The following is an 18,310-nucleotide window of genomic DNA, read 5'->3' as shown; positions in this document are numbered from 1 at the left end:
CTTTCTGGGCCTCAGCTGCTCGTCTGTATCAGGAGGCCACTACTGCCTCCCAGCAGAGCCATCAAGATGGTTAAACGCAGGGCGCCTGGGTGGCTCAGTGTGTTAAAGCCTCTACCTTCGGCTCAGGTCATGATCCCAGGGTCGAGCCTGCTTCCTCCTCTCTCTCTGCGTGCTGCTCTGTGATCTCTGTCTGTCAAATAAATAAACAAAATCTTAAAAAAAAAAAAAAAAAAAAAAAAGATGGCTAAACGCATGTGCAGTGCAGCTCCTGGCATCAATGCCCAGACGTTCTCTCTGACCTCCTCACTCCCTTCCTATTTTGAGGAAATTTTAGGCCAAATTCCTGAGACCGCTTCTGTCTTCTCCATATGTGGCCGTAAGCAGTGATCCCAGAGGCCGTCCCCTGCTCGCTAAACTCTCAGACCCACTACGAAAGGTGGGCAGCATATTGGGGGACTCCTAGGTCCTCAGGCAGGGACAATCTGGCCCCGGAGGATTCTGTGATCAGTGCCCACTAACATGACAGGCTGCGGGTTACCAATTTACCATGAACGCAAAGCTTCCGGTCTTTCCAACTATTTTCTTTAAACGTCAAATCTATTACTGGAATAAAAATGAAACTTCTTGTAAAAACTTCAATCCCCATACTCCTTTCTACAACAACACGGAAAACGAAATTTCCAACTCAACCTAGACTAGTGTTGCTACATAATTATTTTTCAACTTTCCCTGTAAGGCCTGATACAAACACTAATATCCCATCTAGCCATTCCAAAGGATATGAATTTAAGATCTGGTTAGCCTAATTTTCATAAGGAAAACACATTCCGATTGTTGTATGTACATGTTTATTGTTTTTTAAACCAAACTGTTCCAGATTTTGACGCTTCCATGAGTTGAGTGACGGGAACACATGAAGTGGCAGATGCCCACAGGGAGAGTGGGACCCAAACCAAATTCAGCTGACCCTCCTGTGGCTTCTCCGGGCTTGATCCTGTGCTGGAACAGACCCTACTTTTGAAATAGTTCTCTCACTGCAAACCAAGACCCTCTCCAACACAAATGTGGAGCTCAGCAGTTGTAAATGAGGCCTCCCTCCGTGTTTTCCCATCCAAACCAGGACACTTTGGGGAGTGACGGGGCGGTGCTAATAATAACTGTGCCAGGACGGCAGGTGTACGCCGGAATGCGCGATCGTCACCCCATCTGTCACGGTCCCCATGAGCACAGCGATCCTCAAAGTCATCTTCCTCTGGTGTCCGGACAGCTACCCGTGAGCGGAGACTAGAGCTACATTTATTAGCTGCAGAGTCTGCCTCTTCGAGCAAAGACTAGGTGCCGACTGCGGGGCAGAGGCTGGACCAGTTGCAGGGAGCTCCGCGAGAGCAGGAGCCCGGCTTACTGTCACCATTCCCCAGCACCGACCACCACGGGCGGCAGACAGTAGGTGCTCAAGAAATCAGCTGAAAGAATGAATTAATGCTTCCCACTGTATTTCCCTGAATCTCAGATGTATATCTCTTCACAATTTAACTTCCGAAACCAGGGTGTGCTCGTCCATAATCTACCTTGCTGACGGAGTTTTTGTTTCCCTCACAAGTGTTACTAAATGAATAATATACCTTACACGTGTTGGTGCCACAGGATCCAAACAACACAGTAACGGCCCATCACCCCAGATTCACAGAGACACGTTACTGATACTCACGGGACCGGAGACCCTGTCGCAGCAACTCAAGGGGGCAGCTCCCAAATGGATGCCCTGTTTCATCTAACAGAGTCTGCCTGGCCTGAAAATTCTTGAAGAAAGCCCTGACCTTGCCTCTCCGTAGATGACCCTCCCCTCCCCGTCAGGTCAGTGCTACCTTCTCATGAAGGGGGCCGAGAGCCTGGACTCGTGCCAAACGGTGCTGGAGCAGATGCCATCTGCGTTGTCAGCTCAGAGTAAGCGGTACAATGGTAACCAGGCAGCCTGGGATGGAAGCCACGGGGCAGAGTGAGAGTCTTCATTAAGGGCTGACATGCGCGAAGCACTCGCCACGTGCTGGTCTACAGCACCCACCAGGCTCCGGAGCCCCAGCAGGCAGGCGTTCAGGCTCCCTGGGCTTCCGCCGGCCACACTCAGACAGATACAGGGAGGGAATGAAAGGCTGCCCGGACAGCACTGGACAGTACCGTCTGGGAGGGTCCTCGAAGGAGCCCAGCGCAGCTGAGAGACGCAGGTGCAAGGCAACGAGACCCACATTCGGTGGGTACAGGACCCAGCCCGGCTTAAAAGCCGCCTGCCCCATAGGAACCAACATCTCATAATCACACAGGTCTCCTCAAGGGACGTGGCCTGTTGCAGGAGTCGCTGTGCTCAGGGAAGCCTAAAGTATGGCGTCCCACCAGTGTTTACAGACTATTTCTAGTTTCTCCCAGCTCAGACGCGATTAACTAAACAAGAGGTCATTTTTGCCATGAGCACTGTGCCCCCGTAATACAGCTGTCATACACCACAGTGGTTTTAACATCTTAATTTAAAAAGACATTTAAGATTAAATGATTATGTAAATAAATGCCGAGAAATATGTTAACCATGGTAATTTTTTATAAATTGTGGCAAAATGACACACAACATGAAATTTACCATCTTAACCAATTTTTTAAAGATTTAATTTATTGGGGCGCCTGGGTGGCTCAGTGGGTTAAAGCCTCTGCCTTCAGCTCGGGTCATGATCCCGGGATCCTGGGATCGAGCCCCGCATTGGCTCTCTGCTCAGCGGGGAGCCTGCGTCCTCCTCTCTGCCTGCCTCTGCCTACTTGTGGTCTCTGTCTGTCAAATAAATAAATAAAATCTTAAAAAAAAAAAGATTTAATTTATTTATTTAATGGGGAGAGAGAGAGAGAGAGAGTGTGTGTGTGTTTGTGTGTGTGTGTGTGTGTGTGTGTGTGTGTGTGCGCGTGTGCGCGGACCCTGGGATCAGGACCTGAGCTGAAGGCAGATGCTTAATGACTGAGCCACCCAGGCGCCCCCCCTTCTTAACCATTTTTAAGTGCAGAGTTCAATGATAATAAGTATAATCACACTGTTGCATACTCTCACCACCATCCAGCCACATAATTATTTTTGTCTTACAAAACTGAACTTAAACATAGTTAACCAGTAATTCCCCATTCTCCCTTCCCCCAGCCCTGCAATCACCATTCCACTTCCTTCCTGTTTCTATGATTTTGATTACTCTTAGGTATCTTGTACTAGTGGAATCCTAGAATTTGTCCTTTTGTGACTGGCATATTTCATCTGGCCATAATGTCCTCAAGGTTCATTTGTGACGAAACGTGTCAGACTTGCCTTCCTTTCTAAGGCTGGACAATGCTGCCCGGTGCGCACACGCACACACACTATCCATTCATCCATCGGGGACACCTGCATTGCTTCCACCTTTGGCTGCTGTGAACCTGGGTGTACGAAAGTCTTTTTGAGATCCTGCTTTTATTTCTTTTGGCTACATACTCAGAAGTAGAACTGTTGGATCATATGGTAATTCTATTTTTAATTTCTTGAGGAATTGCCATACTGTTTTCCATAGCAACTGTACCATTTTACATTCCCACCAATAGTGCACGATGGTTCCAATATCTCTCTTTCTTTAACACGCACGCACTACTGAAGCGTGGAAGAGTGTGATCTCAGGGCAGGAATGAGGCTCAGGGAAGCATGAGGAGGCATGATCAAAGATCTGTTCCTGGGGTGCCTGGGTGGCTCAGTCGGGTAAGTATCCAACTCTGGATCTCAGCTCAGGTCTTGATCTCAGGGTTCCGAGTTTAAGTCCCTCCACCCCACTGGGCTCCACTTAAGAAAAAAAAATCTGTTCCTTAATCCCGCAGACCTTCTGAGAAGTTGCAGGTACTCTGTCTTCAGACTTTTGATCTGAGAGGATGGAAGAGAAGGCAGCTGTCCACTGGCGCTCATCTCCACTGGTCAAAGTTTGCCTCAAAGAGTTTTAAGTCCCTGGCACTTCTGGGTCATGCATGCTGGGCAGATTTCTATGGTCTCTCACACTGCAGCAGTAAAAAGAAGTGCGGGAGAAGGGCCGAGTGGACACCGTGCACAGCTGGCTGGCACCGAGGCAGAACTGATCTGGGGAGTAATGGCCGGATTAGACGACAGGTAAGCCTGAGGGGATCTGGAGTTACACCCAGAGATGTCCAATATAAACTCTATTCTAGGTAATGAAGAACCACTCGGATGGATGGAACAAGCTGGACGGCTTCTTTCCTCAATGACTGTCCCTCAGCTGGGATGGGTTCACTAGGTTCTTGTTGGTAACTGGGTCCCTACTTCTCCTCCACGCTGTCTCAGAGCCCTCCCCTCTCCGTGTGGTCTCTGTCATCTCTGCGGCCACAATGCCACACGAAGGACAAAAGCTGGAGTGCCAGGGTACCTTGGCCCTGAGGTAGGAGGGGTCTCAGTGAGTCCCGGAGCCAGGGTCAGAGGTCCGCCTCCGGAGCTGTGCATGTGGAAGGATGGCGGCCCACCCCAACGGCTCCAGTTTCTACACATCCTCACCAACACTGGTTATTTCCTGTTTGTTTGTTTTTTTTTCTTTTGAAAGTGGGTGTGAGGTGGTATCTGTGGTTTGGTCTACAGTTCCCTAATGATTGATGATGTTGAGCACCTTTTCAAGTGCTTATTGGCCATTTTTGTGTCTTCTTTGGAGAGGTCTACTTAAGTTTTTTAATTGGGTTGCTTGATTTGTGTGGGTCGAATGTCATCTTTATCTATTTTCAGAAAACAGAGCTAGTTAATCAAGGTCAAATTCTAAGTAGATAAACACTGACTACGTGCATTCAATGGAACACCACTCAGTCATAAAAAGGAATAAACTGAGGAAAACAACTTCATGAATCTCAAGGGCACTACACTGAGTAAAAGAAGCCGATCTCCAAAGTTACATACCATATAACATTCTAGAAAAGGCAAAACTATAGGACAGGAAGGGGCACCTGGGTGGCTCTGTCAGTTGGGTGTTTGCTTTCAGCTAGGGTCATGATCCCGGGGTCCTGGGACTGAGCCCCACATCAGGCTCCTTGCTCGTCAGGAAGCCTGCTCTTCCCTCTCCCTCTGCCTACTGCTCCCCCTGTTTGTGCTCTCTGTGTCCAATAAATAAATCTTAAAAAACAACAACAACAAAACTTATGGATGGAAAACAGACTGATGGTTGCTGGCAGTCAGGGGTGGGGGAAGGGTCTGACCACAGAGGGAGAGCAAGATGGAACCGGTCTCAACTGTGACCATGGCGGTGGTTACACGGATGGAGAGGAGAGGTGGAACTCGGCAAACTGTACCCCCTTTAAAAGAAGGCCCGTTTTAGTGCATGTAAATTAAGAAGTTGTCGTGCAGAAGGCAAAAAGGTTTGTCCTTTTACCCACACAGGCGTTATGCTGAAGCAGCTTACAGGCACCATCTCACAGAACCCTCACAAACCCCCGGGACTGTGTCATTATTAATGGTCACCTGAACCCAGGTCTGACCACCCCAGAGGAACTAAGCCCTGATTACTCTGGACACATGAGACCCCGCGCGTGTGAGCTCTCCAAGGTGGGGAGCAGCTGCTGGCTATGATTTCTCCTACAGTGGCGGCAGTTTTAGTGTGGGTAGAACCATGTCCGCACGTAAATGACTCTTTTGCCCCAGGAACCGAGCCTACAGACCTTCCACCAGATGCTGAATAGGACTTAATGATCTTAAAAAATTGGGGAATCACCGCTCCATTTCCAAGGTCCAGGAAGGGATGGTGGCTTGCCCCACGGGGCGCAGCAGGCCCGTGGCAGTGCCAGACACTCCGGCCAGTTCTCTCTCCATCGCCCAAAGACGCCACAGTTTCAGGTGTTCCCAGTGGTGCGCCCCCCACGGAGGTTTCAGTCCACACAACTGCCTCACTGGTAGGTGCATCTCACCTGCCAAGCTGGAGCCAGAGAACTTGGGGCTTCCTGGCAACACAGGGCTGAAATGTGGTTCAGGTCTCCAGCCCAATTACTATCTTAGTCAAATCTAAAAACTGCATTCTCCAACCTTGCACATTTAAGGTAATTAATAGAGACAGCTCCCAATGAACAGAAAAAACAAGGACAGATCATGCAGGAAACCATGCTTTTGATCTGCGCCTTTGGTTTTCTGATGAGCTCAGAGAATTAATATTTGTAAGGCACTCCTGACAGGCTGGGGCAGGAGCACAAATTAGCGTGGTTATGCTAATTAAGTGAGAGGTCCTGTAGCTCCAGGACCCAGTGATTAACGAAAGTGAAAAGGGTTGACTGGTCTCTGGGCTCTTTGCAAACAGCCCTGTGCTGGGAGCGAGCTGCGCGGACAAACCTGCACAGAGACCACACACATTCCCTCTCACCTGTCACAGGCGCCCAGGGGAACACGGGGGAGGGAGGACTCAGAACAATACACGAGGATTTCTCAATTCACCCTCACTGCGAAAGTTTATCAAGGAGGAAAAATAAAGGGTACGAAATCACCTGCTTGCGGCACTCCGCACAATTTGTAAGTGTCTTGTACGAGAGGACCGTGAACGGTGTGCGGCATTTTAACTGGCACAAGACAAGAGCACCATACCGTGACCATCCCACCTGCAGAGCTGAACGAAGACAGTTTAATGACTCCTGAGCGTCATCCCTGCCAGGAGAAACTGAGGCGGGGTCTCTTGGGATGAAGCAAAGCTACTCCTGCAGGTAATCAGCCGGGCTCTGACCCCGAGACAAGCTGCCACCCCTGACGGTGGGCCTGTTCCTTCCAGACAGAGGTAAGAACATTATCAGGATCTTCCTCGATCTCCCCACATGTGCTGGGGCCACGTGCGGCTGAAATGAAACCCCATCTATTCCTCCTTGAATGATCTTTTCGGAAGTTTATTCCTTAGTTATGAAAACCTATTCCCTGGAATTCAGCTTCCTCAAATGTAAAAAAAAGAGAGAGAGAGAGAGAAACCCTAGGAGGAAATACCTCAACAGCCAAAGACCTCCCCTTCTTCTGTGAACGTGGAGGTCTGAATTTCACTTACATATGACCTTTTTCAAAGAAACTGTCATTTTAAAGCACAAGGAGCTATTAGGGCAGAACAAAAGCTAATGTTCCCGAGCACGTACGTGTCAAGACTCTGTTAATATGCTTTACGTCCGTCATCTCATCAAATCCTCCCTCAAGACCATAAGGCAGGCATGTTGATGAATGTCTTCATTTTACAGATGACGGAATGGAGACTTACACAGGCAAAGTGACTGTCTAAGACCCCACCGCCGCCCTACGGGAGAGCTAGATGCCAATCCGCAGGTGTGGGACAGGGAGGCCCAGGCCCCCACCACCCTTCCATACTGAGTCCAGCCTCTCTGTCTCCGCAGGTGGGGAGCCTGAGAGCTCAGAGGTGCACCGATCGGGGCTGGCATGCAGAGCCAGGGCCCACGAGCCAAGTCTTCCAACCTCTGGCCCAGGCCCACACTGCTTCCGACAAGTACGAAATCCTAAATCAAAAGTCTCCTGCACACAGCACAGCGGCGGCCAGACTGTCAACTCCCTACAGGTACGGATGCCTCGGATCTTCTCAGTACCCCGCACTGCCCCGGCGGACGACTTGGCACCCAGTAAGCACTGAGCCACTGATGCCGAGATGGGTGGACGGCGGGTGGGCGGGAAGGCGGGCGGGTGGGGTATTTTAGGTAAGGGGCTGTCCGCACTGCGCACATCCAAAGCAGATTCCCGTGCAGTCTCTTGCGAATTCACTTTTTTTAAGTCACCTCTGAGAAACCAGAAGCTGCTTCAAAACCCTGCGGACAGACCTTCACGGTCCTCAGAGAGGCTGGAAAGTCCCAGGGGACGCCAAACAAAAGTCACGGAGGGTGGCTCCACGCCAGCCTCCTGGTGGCCCTGGAGGGGACCCGCACTAAAGCCCAGGTCCCCCGAGCACACGCAGAGGAGGAAGGGAAGACAAGCAGTGTGAGAAACCCACAGTCCCTAACCCGCTCAGCCTATCACTCAGCACGTGACCTCAGCCATCACTTCTCACCCAGCCGCCCCCCTTTCTTCAACTGGCGAATGGGCACGATACCTGCCATTCTGCTCTTTGTAAGAACAGAATAATAAACCCACACGCTCTCTGAAGGCAGAGCTCTTAGCACAGTGCCCCGCACACAGGAAGCAGCCAGCAGCTGCGGGCTGCTGTCCTCTTCCACAGAGAACAACGCGGGACTCCAGAACTCTATCGTAACCAAATAAACAACAAAACCCGAAACAACAGCAAACCAACCAACCAACCAACAAAAACCCCTCACGTCTCCAGAAGTGTTCTGAAAGCTATAAAGGGTTACGAAATTTTTATCGTGATGACAGTTAAGTGCCCCGCAGTATCAGTATCGCTAAAAACCGACAAAACAACCCAATATGTCCAATCCCCCTTTACAGTGCAGACGGGGCCCACACGGCATCAGCACTGGAAACTGTTCTCAGCTGGGTTCGCCGGCCCAATCAGGTTACGTCAGGGGCGCCAGAGGCTCGCGAAGAGTAAACCAGCTGCCCCAGGTCACCCAGCGTGAAGCCGAGCTACCCGGCCCCCTGGGGAGCTGGAGCATGGAAGCCGGGACCGCTGTCTCCTCCAACATCCCCGCCAGCCTTATGTAGCGGCCCTTCTGGCGCAGCGACTGGCTCAGCAGCACCGGGGTCCCTGGACACCTGGGGGCTCATTTCTACCCAAGTCACAGCAGTCAGGAGAATCGTGTCCCCACAGCCAATGAAAACACAGATAAATGGGAAGCAGTTCTGTGGGCTGAGGTCCCGCCGCGGCCCCCACTCTGCACGGGACCTGGGGCCGATCTCGGCTGTTCTCTACTTCCGGACCCCACACACATAAGGAAAGTTCTGTGTGTCTCAGTGTCCCCTGCAGAAAGAGCAGCTCCTCCATGCGGATGAATGAGACCACGTGCGTACCACACGCAGCACAGAGCCTGCCGGACACGGCGGTGAGCGCGCAGTGACAGTGAGCTGCCGCTGTCACCGCGCGCATCGCCGAGGCGGGGCTGAGGGCAGCCCGCCCACGACCCCCGTGCAATCCCCGTCTCTCCACGCACAAGCAGCCGCGTGAAGGAGAGGGCACGCGCGAGCATCCAGAACCAGCAGTGAGCACAACCACTGCCACAAACACAAGTTCTGGTGTTTTTGTTTGCCTGTTCGGGGCCAACTACGTGGCACTCGGGACCCATCCCGTCCCATGGTCCAGCCGGCTCCCGCCGTGTCTCTCCCCGTTCCACACCCGCGTGGGCCTTCTCCGCGAGGCAGGCGGCGTCAGTGGCGGGCTCAGGGAGGTGGCGGGCGGGCTGCCATCCTCAGCACGGGGGCGCGCGGCTCGCGGCCGCATCTGTCAAGGCCACGCCGACGGCACACATCATCGAAAAGCCGGAAAGCAAATGCCTGAACGCCACACCCTCGTCTCCCAGCCTGGGAGGCAGCACTCGCCACCCGGCACTCGACACCTCCGTGTCTCCTGTGCTTTAAAAGCGGGGCAGTCTCCTGCTCACAAAACTTAATCTGCAGTAAAAGGACTGTTGGGCCAGCAAGCGAGTGAAAAGCAAGGAGAAAGGTCGCCCATGAGGAACTGCTGCGAATGGAGCGTCTAAGCTGCTGAGAGGCAGTCCCCGTATTTTAGGAAGACGCATCCAGACCGCCAGCCAGGGCTCTGGCTCGGAGAACCATCACCGTCTTCTGAACCACAGCCTGGAAGAAAACCATGCGGAGAAAGAGGAATGGTGGCCATCGGATTGCAGACTTCCAATCCGGTAGGGAAGTCTCTCCACTACGCCTTCGCCCACAGAGGAGGAGGAGAGGGCAGGAGAGACTCTGCCGAAGCCCCACGACAAAGAAGCCACGGGAGCGGGACAGCCCCGCCAGCCCACCTCCCCTCCCCCTCAGGGAGCGTGCACGGTAAACAGAGCTGATGGTGCGGGTGGCCTGTCCTAGGTAACACGCAGAGGCCACGTGAAAAAACCAAGCAGGCACAGAGCCTCTGATCACCGCCTGGCCGTGGGCAGCAGGCTGAGCAGGACCCGCATAAACCAGTGGCCAGTAAATGGAAGGGGAGTCGTGATGGGTCGGTGTGCACGCTGCCGGAGAGCACCTTGGCCCCGTGTGTCCCGCAGACCCGCGTCTAGGAGTCAGAGCGGAGTGTGGCTAAGTCTCTCGCCACACACCACAGAGCTTTCTCAACAGTGTTCTGGGACTCTGATCTCAGCACCACCGTGACAGCTCTCAGGACACTACAGTTAAAGAGCCATCAACGTAGATGAGTAACACAAACCCCCAACTATTAGCAGATCCCTGCCAGATTACTGGTTCAACTAATTCCCCAAGAAACCTCCTAACTGGCAACTCAAAGTCCAGAAGAAGTTCCACTTAAAAGTAATTTTGGGGCGGCGGGCTGGCTCAGCTGGTGGAGCATGCGACTCCTGATCTCGGGGTTCGAGCCCCACAGTGGGTGTAGAGATGATTTAAAAATAAAATCTTAAAAATCTTGAATATAAAAATAAAATCTTAAAAACAAAAAAAGATTACTTCTGAGACTTGGAATCAGAGACCTAAGTTCATTCTAGGATGGTATCACCTAAACTCATTCATCATTCTAGCAAGTAGTTACTGAGCACCTCCTACATACCAGGCATAGCCACGCAAGCCCGTGGTGGACCAGAAAGGCACGTTCCCTCAAGAAGTTAATGGTCAAGTCAAGACTCTCTGTTTGTTGATTTTTAACTTTCAGGAAGGAAAGTGAAGCTCTGGTTTCTGAATGAGCTCAACAATACCATTCCACCCAAGTGTTTATCTGGGGCCTTCCCATGGGACTCAGGATCTGCCAGAGGAAGAGACGGCACCAGGCGTCCAGAGGAAGCTGGTTTCGGCAGAGCAGGCCGCGCACACGCAGGAGGCGGGTTTTCACACTGTTCCGTGGAGGACCAAGGAAGCTCCGCGGGGGCCATGGCTGAGCAGGAAGGATTCACTGTCCTCAAAGTGGCTCTCCATTACCCACTATTTAATGGCCCTCTTATGTACAGAAAAGGACCTGCTGCTTTCAAGCAAAACAGGAAAGCACTAGAGTGAGAGTCCACCCCTTCAGAGCACTGACTGACAAAGTGAGACCCAGAAAAGGGAAAGGGCTCCCCAAGGTCACAATGACGGGCCTCAGATTTTTAGTCAAACAGCCTGAAACAAAGAGCCAGCAATGAAGATGACAGATCCCTTAATAACTCCCGAACTGGGGGTTTTGTTTTTTAACCATAAAAGAGGCTTTGGGGCAAGGTGGGTGACAAAGCAGAGGAACACCTGTCCCAGCAGCGCGGTGCCCGGAGGCTTCCCGGGCGGGGCTGCCCGGGCTGCCCGCCGCTGCGCTTCCCAGCGCGTCATCTTATTATGGCAACGGGGAACACATCCAGCTGGCCCGAGGTAAGACCCGGCCCCATGCTCAAGGCATTCTGCAACCCGGGCTAATTTGGGAAATGATTTTTCTGCAAGCTCACACATGACTCATCTTTCTAGGCCTCCTATCAGGTCTGTCGGCTACAAGGAATCCCATTCAAACCACCGCTGCCAACAGCTGCGCAGGAGACCAGGAAACCTTTGGGGTTCCTGTGGCTAATTCATGAAGCACCGCCTGCGTCATGCCACTCATCTCCTCACAGGACTGCCAGCGCAACGGTACCGTCAGTGTGGTCTGCACCCTAGAGACCGCACCGGGCCTGCCTTCACTGAAGCGAGGTGCCCCCACTTTGGTAGGATCAGAAAACAAACGCAGAAACACGAACAAGAATCGAGATGGAAAGCTGCTGTGTGTCCAGCACCAGAGGCTCTAAGCGGTGCTCCGTGAAGGCAGAAAGGTGGCCAGAGACCCCGGGGGTCGGCGCCTCACCTCGCCGCAATGGAGCTGCAGCCCCCCGCAAGTGGCCAAGCCGGCCCCGTCTCAGCTGCCCTCAGGTGCAGAACGGACATGCCCGGCCCTGATCCCACCCCAGGGACGTCCCGAGGAAGGCGGGAAATGAGGATGCGTTCTCAAAAGCCGTGGGAGGCCGGAGAAACGCTCAAGACCTTTCTGATGTTCCTTTTGGACTGTGACCCTGGAAGGGCCGGTCTCCTGCGGACTCTGTGCCACTCTGAGGCGTCACGGTGTTTGCCAACAAGGAGGGACTCCGTGTAAGTGTCGCATGTGTGAGTAAATGAAGGACGACCAGGGCCATAAAAACGTATTTGTTGACTGGATTCATTTTGACCACAGAGACTGTTAATTGTGGGGGGGAAAGGAAGTGTTAAATTTGAAAGAAGTTTAAAATGGATCAAAATACAGTGACTACTGGGGCATCTGGGTGACTCAGTGGGTTAAAGCCTCTGCCTTCGGCTCAGGTCATGATCCCAGGGTCCTGGGATGGAGCTCCGCATCGGGGTCTCCGCTCAGCGGGGAGCCTGCTTCCTCCTCTCTCTCTCTGCCTGCCTCTCTGACTACTTGTGATCTCTCTGTCTGTCAAATAAATAAATAAAATCTTAAAAAAAAAAAAAGTACAGTGACTACTGATGTGCAAGGACTCTTTCCTTGGCCGAAAAAGCCTATAGCCTCATGTGACAGTACATGCATTTTTCTCTGTTCTGACAAAACACACAACTGAAAGTTACTGTGAATGCAGGCAGCACACAATTTTCTTTTCAATAAAGCCTCTCCACATATCTGAAACACATACACTTGAGTCTGAGACACCAAAGTTATCCTGTCCTCTGGCACCGCACGGGCGAGCCCGCCACATCACGGGGAACCTACCGAGCTGGCCAGGGGTTTGGGGAGGGATAAAACTCCTAGACAGACAGGTCTACTGGGAACACAGACCAGGGAAAGAGAATCTAAGAAAAACAAAAAAACAAAAACACCTGCACAATATAGATTTTCAGGATGTCTGTTTTGGCTGCCCCGGTTAGAAGGTAAGGCCCAGGAGGCAGCGATCTCTGTTGTACTCCAAGCACGAGAACAGGTCCAGGCCCTTAGAAGATGTTGGATAAACTACTTGATGAAGGAATGAATGCACGAACGAGCAAGAGACTGATGAGCAGAGTGAGGAGAACGGAAGCCACTCTCTTCCCCATCCCTCCCTTGTGCCCTGCTAACTCGACTCACCCTCCAAGTCTCTCCTTGAATCTCAGTTCCTCACAGGGCCGGCTCCCTGACCCCTCCCCATACCGTAAGTCTGATGGGACTCCTCCTAAGTTCCCCAGGACTCCCTACTGCCAGAGCCGGTGCCTGGGCTACACTGTGATGTCTGCCGAGTTCAATGCTACATTCCCAGGGCCTGCTGCAGAGCCTGATGGAGCCAGTCAGTGCCAAATGGAGGGACTGAGGAATGAATCGATGAAGGAATGGGGCAAAGATTTCAAAGTCCAGAGGAAAAGCAAACAGACACAAATGGTTTCTCCAAGGAAGGGGATGTAGACTCAAATGTCAACAGCCCAAGTGGGAAAGAGGACCCTATCCCCTCCCCACCACCGGGCCTTGTAGGAAACAAGGCCTCAGAGGTACAAGGGCTTCTTACTTTTCAAGAAAACCAAAAATCTGAGATATAGGAGTGATTTCCTGATTTTTAAATACTGACCACCAAGTCTCCTTTTTTCAAGAACAGGTGTGGATCGAACACAACACATCTAGGGATTGAACCCACTGGCATTTAAAGAGACATTTAAGGGGCGCCTGGGTGGCTCAGTGGGTTAAAGCCTCTGCCCTCGGCTCAGGTCATGATCCTGGGGTCCTGGGATCGAGCCCCACGTCGGGCTCTTTGCTCAGCAGGGAGGCTGCTTGCTCTTCTCTCTCTGCCTGTCTCTCTGCCTACTTGTGATCTTTGTCTGTCAAATAAATAAATAAAATCTTAAAAAAAAATAAAATAAAAAAAGTAAAGAGGCATTTAAGCTCCAGAAACACTAGGGAACATCAGTAGTGCTTAGGTGACGTGTCTGTTAGGAGTAAACACGGACAAAGTGAGACCCATCGCGCCTGTGTGCACGACCAGAACCAGTCACTGGCTCCTCCAAAGCAGCCTCTGGAGCAGCTACACACATCTCCTGCCAGCGCGGTCTTTCAAAACAGGTCCCTCTTAGCTCCTAGGGAAGAGCCTCTTCTCTTCGCCAGGCCCACCCACAAGCTCACCCCAGGGAGCTCCCTGATCCATCAACCTCCACGCCAGCCTCTTTCCTGGGTCCTCCGACTTCAACCCTCTTCCTCTAAGCCTCACTGGACAGGTCCCAACCAGCCAGCAAGCTGACCCTCTGCCACCGTCTGGAACCCAGACTGCCTTGATCCTGTGTGGGGCCTGGAGCAGAGACGACCAGGGAGTATGAACTGAGGCTTGCCTTTCTGTGTTCCTAAGAAACCCGAGGCTCTCGGCGGCAGCGGGGCACCGCGTACTGAAGGGCAGCAGAACGGACTCAAGAAAACCTGTCCCAGGGGCGCCTGGGTGGCTCAGTGGATTAAGCCGCTGCCTTCGGCTCAGGTCATGATCTCAGGGTCCTGGGATCGAGCCCCGCATCGGGCTCTCTGCTCTGCGGGGAGCCTGCTTCCTCCTCTCTCTGCCTGCCTCTCTGCCTACTTGTGATCTCTGTCTGTCAAATAAATAAATAAAATCTTTAAAAAAAAAAAAAAAAAAGAAAACCTGTCCCAGAAGCCGACAACGACTGCTTCCTGGGTGTCAGGCTCTATAACTCACCAGAGACTGCTCTTGCTAACAGGAGTCCCTGCTTTGCCCAAGGACCTTTCCTTTGAATGAGATACTGTGCCGGTGACTTAAGAGGAGGAGGTCCGTTAGGAAACTGCAACAGAAATCTCGTCGAAGTGCGAGGGGAAACCCACCTACAGGGACCGGCAGAAACACCAGAAGAGGTACCCTTCGTTCCAGGAGTGTCCTAACCTCCCCTGACGCGGTGTGTGTGGATCACCGCCGAAGGCCTTATACCCCAAGGTCGGACTTCTTGCCTCAGAGCTTGCTTGCTCGGCTGCCTCTCACCCAGTGGGTGGGCCTCCGGAGTCCACCCCCCCCCCCCCCCCGCCCCTGGTCAGCTCTGAGTCTACCCTTCCCCCATCCCCATCCCCCTGCCACCCGGAGACTCCCTACCCTCGGAGACCCCCTACCCTCTCTTCGGAGCCTAACCACAAAGGGCCTCCCCCTTGCCCCGCCAATGAAGCCCCCCTCTCCTGTGCCCAGGCCCAGCCCCCCGTCACAGGCCCTGTGGCCTGGGCGTAGGATGTTAGGCTAGGTCCGACCCTCCTGGCCTCAGACAAGCCTCTCTGCAGCCGGCACTTACAGCGTTGGCATCTGCTGCAGCCCCCGGCAGACGGAGGTGCCCGAGAAGGCTCCGGGAGAACCTCTGCTGCAGTGCACTGGCCCGAGGCCTCCGCGCTCCGGGTGACATGGAACAAACGAAAACTCGTCTCATCAGAGCAGTCTGAGCTGTGCCAACGGCTCAGGGGATGACAGGTGCTTTTCAGCTCGCTTTTTAGTTTGCCACAACTTTCGCGTTTTTGATGAGAAATAGAATCAACGAAAACCCCATTAACGTTATATGTAAAACAATCCAACTGCCCAACAGTACCCTGCGAGGACGCTATTCACGGAGTTTCCGAGAAATGCTGCCCAAATTAACCCAAGATATTTCTGGGTTGGCACGTGGGCAGGGAAGCAGCTCGTGGTCACCGGGCGCGGCCCTGACTGAAAAACTGAGAAAAAGACCCAAGGACCAGCCCTGAAACCCACGGCCTGCCCGTGAGGAAGGGAGCCAGGCTTCCAGCCCCTCGGCCTGCTGCCGCCCGCTGGCTGCCCTCTCGCTGGGTGGCCTGCAGGAACTCACTGCCCCCGCCCGGGAGCACAGAAAACCAGGCTTAAATCCTCTCCTACCCAGAACCTCCAAGGATTTACCAAGCAACACACGTAAGGTGCTCAGCACCGGCCGGATATACAGAAAACCCTCAGTGCAGGCAACAGAAATTTCCTTCCTGTGCTGAATTCAACCACAGCCGGCAAGTCCCCACCGCCTTCTGAGTCCAGCCCTGGGGCCCACCTCAGAAGAGCATCCCGGTTCCACCTGGGAAGCGCGAGCAACTTCCCAAATCAGTGCCACCTGCCCCCAGCCCCTGCAGCCCCCAAAAGCCTGCCTTGCACAAGTCGGCCGCCAAGCTAAGCCGGCGCCCGGGCTATGACAAGCAACGGGCGTCCCCCCGGCCCAGGAGCCCCGGCCCGCCCGCCCGCCTCCCGGGACCCGGGGATTCACCCTGCGGGGTGTCGCTGCCCGGAGACGCCCCGGGCCCCGCGGGGCGCACCAGCCCTCGCGGAGCCTCTGGGGACTCCATTCCCAGCCCGGGCTTTCCAAGCCGGTAATCGGAAGGCAGCTCTCCGAGATTTCTAGGAACACACAAAGAGACGAGGCTGTCCTCGCCCCCAAAGCCACAGGCTCCCCGGGGCCCTGCTGGCAGAGCCCGGCTCGACGCCGCAGGGGAAGGCGAGCGAGCCCCGAAGGCGCCCAGACACATCCTGCCCGCTTCCTCCGCCGCCAGCCCAGGGGCTCCTCCCGGCTACATTGACACTCGGGGCGCAGCCGAAGTGACACCTTGTCGGGCTCAGCTCGGTCCGCCGGGCTCCCGTCCGCCGCCCGCGCCCGCCGCCCCGCCGCCCCGCCGGCCCGGGAGCACGAGCAGGCCGGCGCGCCGAGGCGGCCGTGGCGGGGCGGCGGGGCCCCAGGCCTGGGCGGCGGCTCGCCCCAGCCGCCCGCGCGCCCCCAGGCCCGCCGCGCCCGCGGCCCGCGCTCACCTGCTTTCTCGAGCTTGCCGGACATTTCCGGGCTGCGCCGGAGGCCGAGGCCGCCGCTCATGGGGCCCGGGCCCGGCCGCTGCGGGGCCACAGGCCGGCGCGGCCGCCGCTCGCCTCGGCCCTGGCTCGCCGCGCCTCAGACCCGCGCCGGCATGGCGGGCTCCGCGGGCCGCGGCCTGTGCGCTCGGCCAGCGGCGCTCCCGCCCGCCCGGGGCCGCTGCTCCCGCCGCCAGCCGCCAGCCGCCGCCGCTCCGCCTCCTCCTCCGCCGCCGCCGCCGCTTCCCCGGGGCCCGCGAGCCCGCCGCAGCGCCGCCGCCGCTGCCGCTGCCGCCGCTGCCGCCGCCCGCCTCGGCCGCCTCGGCCGCGGCCAGAGCGCCACCTGCCGGGCGCCCGCCACGCCGCCGCGAGCCCAGCGCCCCCTGCCGGCCCGGAGCCGATCGGGAGCCCGCCGCCCCTCCTGCCCCCGGTCTGGGACGCAGCGCCCCCTGCCGGCCCGGAGTGTTCACGCCTGGGCGAGGGATTGACCCGCACCAGCAACCCTGCTCCGGCCTTGCTGTCTACACCGAGGCCAGAGACGGACCCCAATCAGGACTCAGCGGCCTCTGCCTGTGGAACATGACCACAGCCCTCCCTGCCACCCCAGAGTGTCCAAGCCAGGGCTTGGGTCTAACATCCCTGCCCCCATCACCCAGGACTCAGAGTCCTCTGCAGGAGGAAAGCTCCTCGTCAGAGCCTGGGAAGGACGCCCCCAACCCGATCGCAGCCCCCTCTCAGCCCCTGACCCTGCTACCCGAGACACAGCACTCCCTGCTGGCTGGAGTCTCCAAGCCAGCGTTGGGGACCGACATCCCCAACCCAGATTTCTGCATCCTCCGTTGCCCAGAGCTGCTTTCCAAACTCTACCTCCGCACCAGGACCTATGATCGACGCCCCCCGTGATACAGAGCCCCATGCTGGCCCAGGGTCCCTGCCAAGTCATAGGACCAGTCCCCCCTCCCATCACCTGGGACTTAGCAGCTCACCTGGCCAAGCCTAGGCTTGACCCACTCCACACTCACTGTTCCCTGCTGTCTCCGGGGCTCCAGGCCCTCCCCCACTCTTCCCCATCTGACACTCAGCACAGCCTGAGGTCAGGAGCCACCTGCACCGGTCTGGGATCAGTGTCCCCAAAGGCTCAGAGTCTCCATTCATGCCAAGGCTTGGGCCCAGCCCACTAGGATAAGCGACCTCTGCCTGCCCCACGCATTTGACCCCCAGATGGGGACTTTGATGCATCGTCCAGTCTGAAACTCTGGTGTGGACGTTGTTTGGCATGGTGATTAGTTAAGTAAAAGTCACTGGTTCGAGAACCGGGGATCCTAGTAGGGCTAGGCATTGTGTTGGGTGCTATGTGTCCTGTGAAAGTAAGCACAGGCCATTCTTTCCTCCAAAGAATTCAAACTTGGGGTGTCAAAGTTATAGC

General features: G+C 54.9%; 1 protein-coding gene across 4 annotated transcripts in view; it reads right to left on the bottom strand.

The window, feature by feature from the left end:
* RAPGEF1 (Rap guanine nucleotide exchange factor 1) overlaps positions 1 to 17,140 on the bottom strand; it is a 136,248-nt gene extending 119,108 nt beyond the window's left edge. For 2 of the 4 annotated variants that reach the window (XM_046022166.1, XM_046022161.1), the window contains exon 1: positions 16,849 to 17,140. Coding sequence is in view for 3 of the 4 variants with exons in the window: in XM_046022161.1 (XP_045878117.1) it covers positions 16,849 to 16,909 (61 nt within the window). In the remaining variant the exon portion in view is untranslated. The remainder of the gene's footprint in view (positions 1 to 16,848) is intronic. The other 2 variants (XM_046022172.1, XM_046022173.1) reach the window with 2 other exon arrangements.
* Positions 17,141 to 18,310: the final 1,170 nt, after the last annotated feature.

Source organism: Meles meles, chromosome 11, assembly GCF_922984935.1.
Source record: "Meles meles chromosome 11, mMelMel3.1 paternal haplotype, whole genome shotgun sequence".
Classification (NCBI taxonomy): domain Eukaryota; kingdom Metazoa; phylum Chordata; class Mammalia; order Carnivora; family Mustelidae; genus Meles; species Meles meles.
The sequence above is the reverse complement of the archived record's forward strand: the minus strand, read 5'-3'. Positions and strand labels throughout refer to the sequence as shown.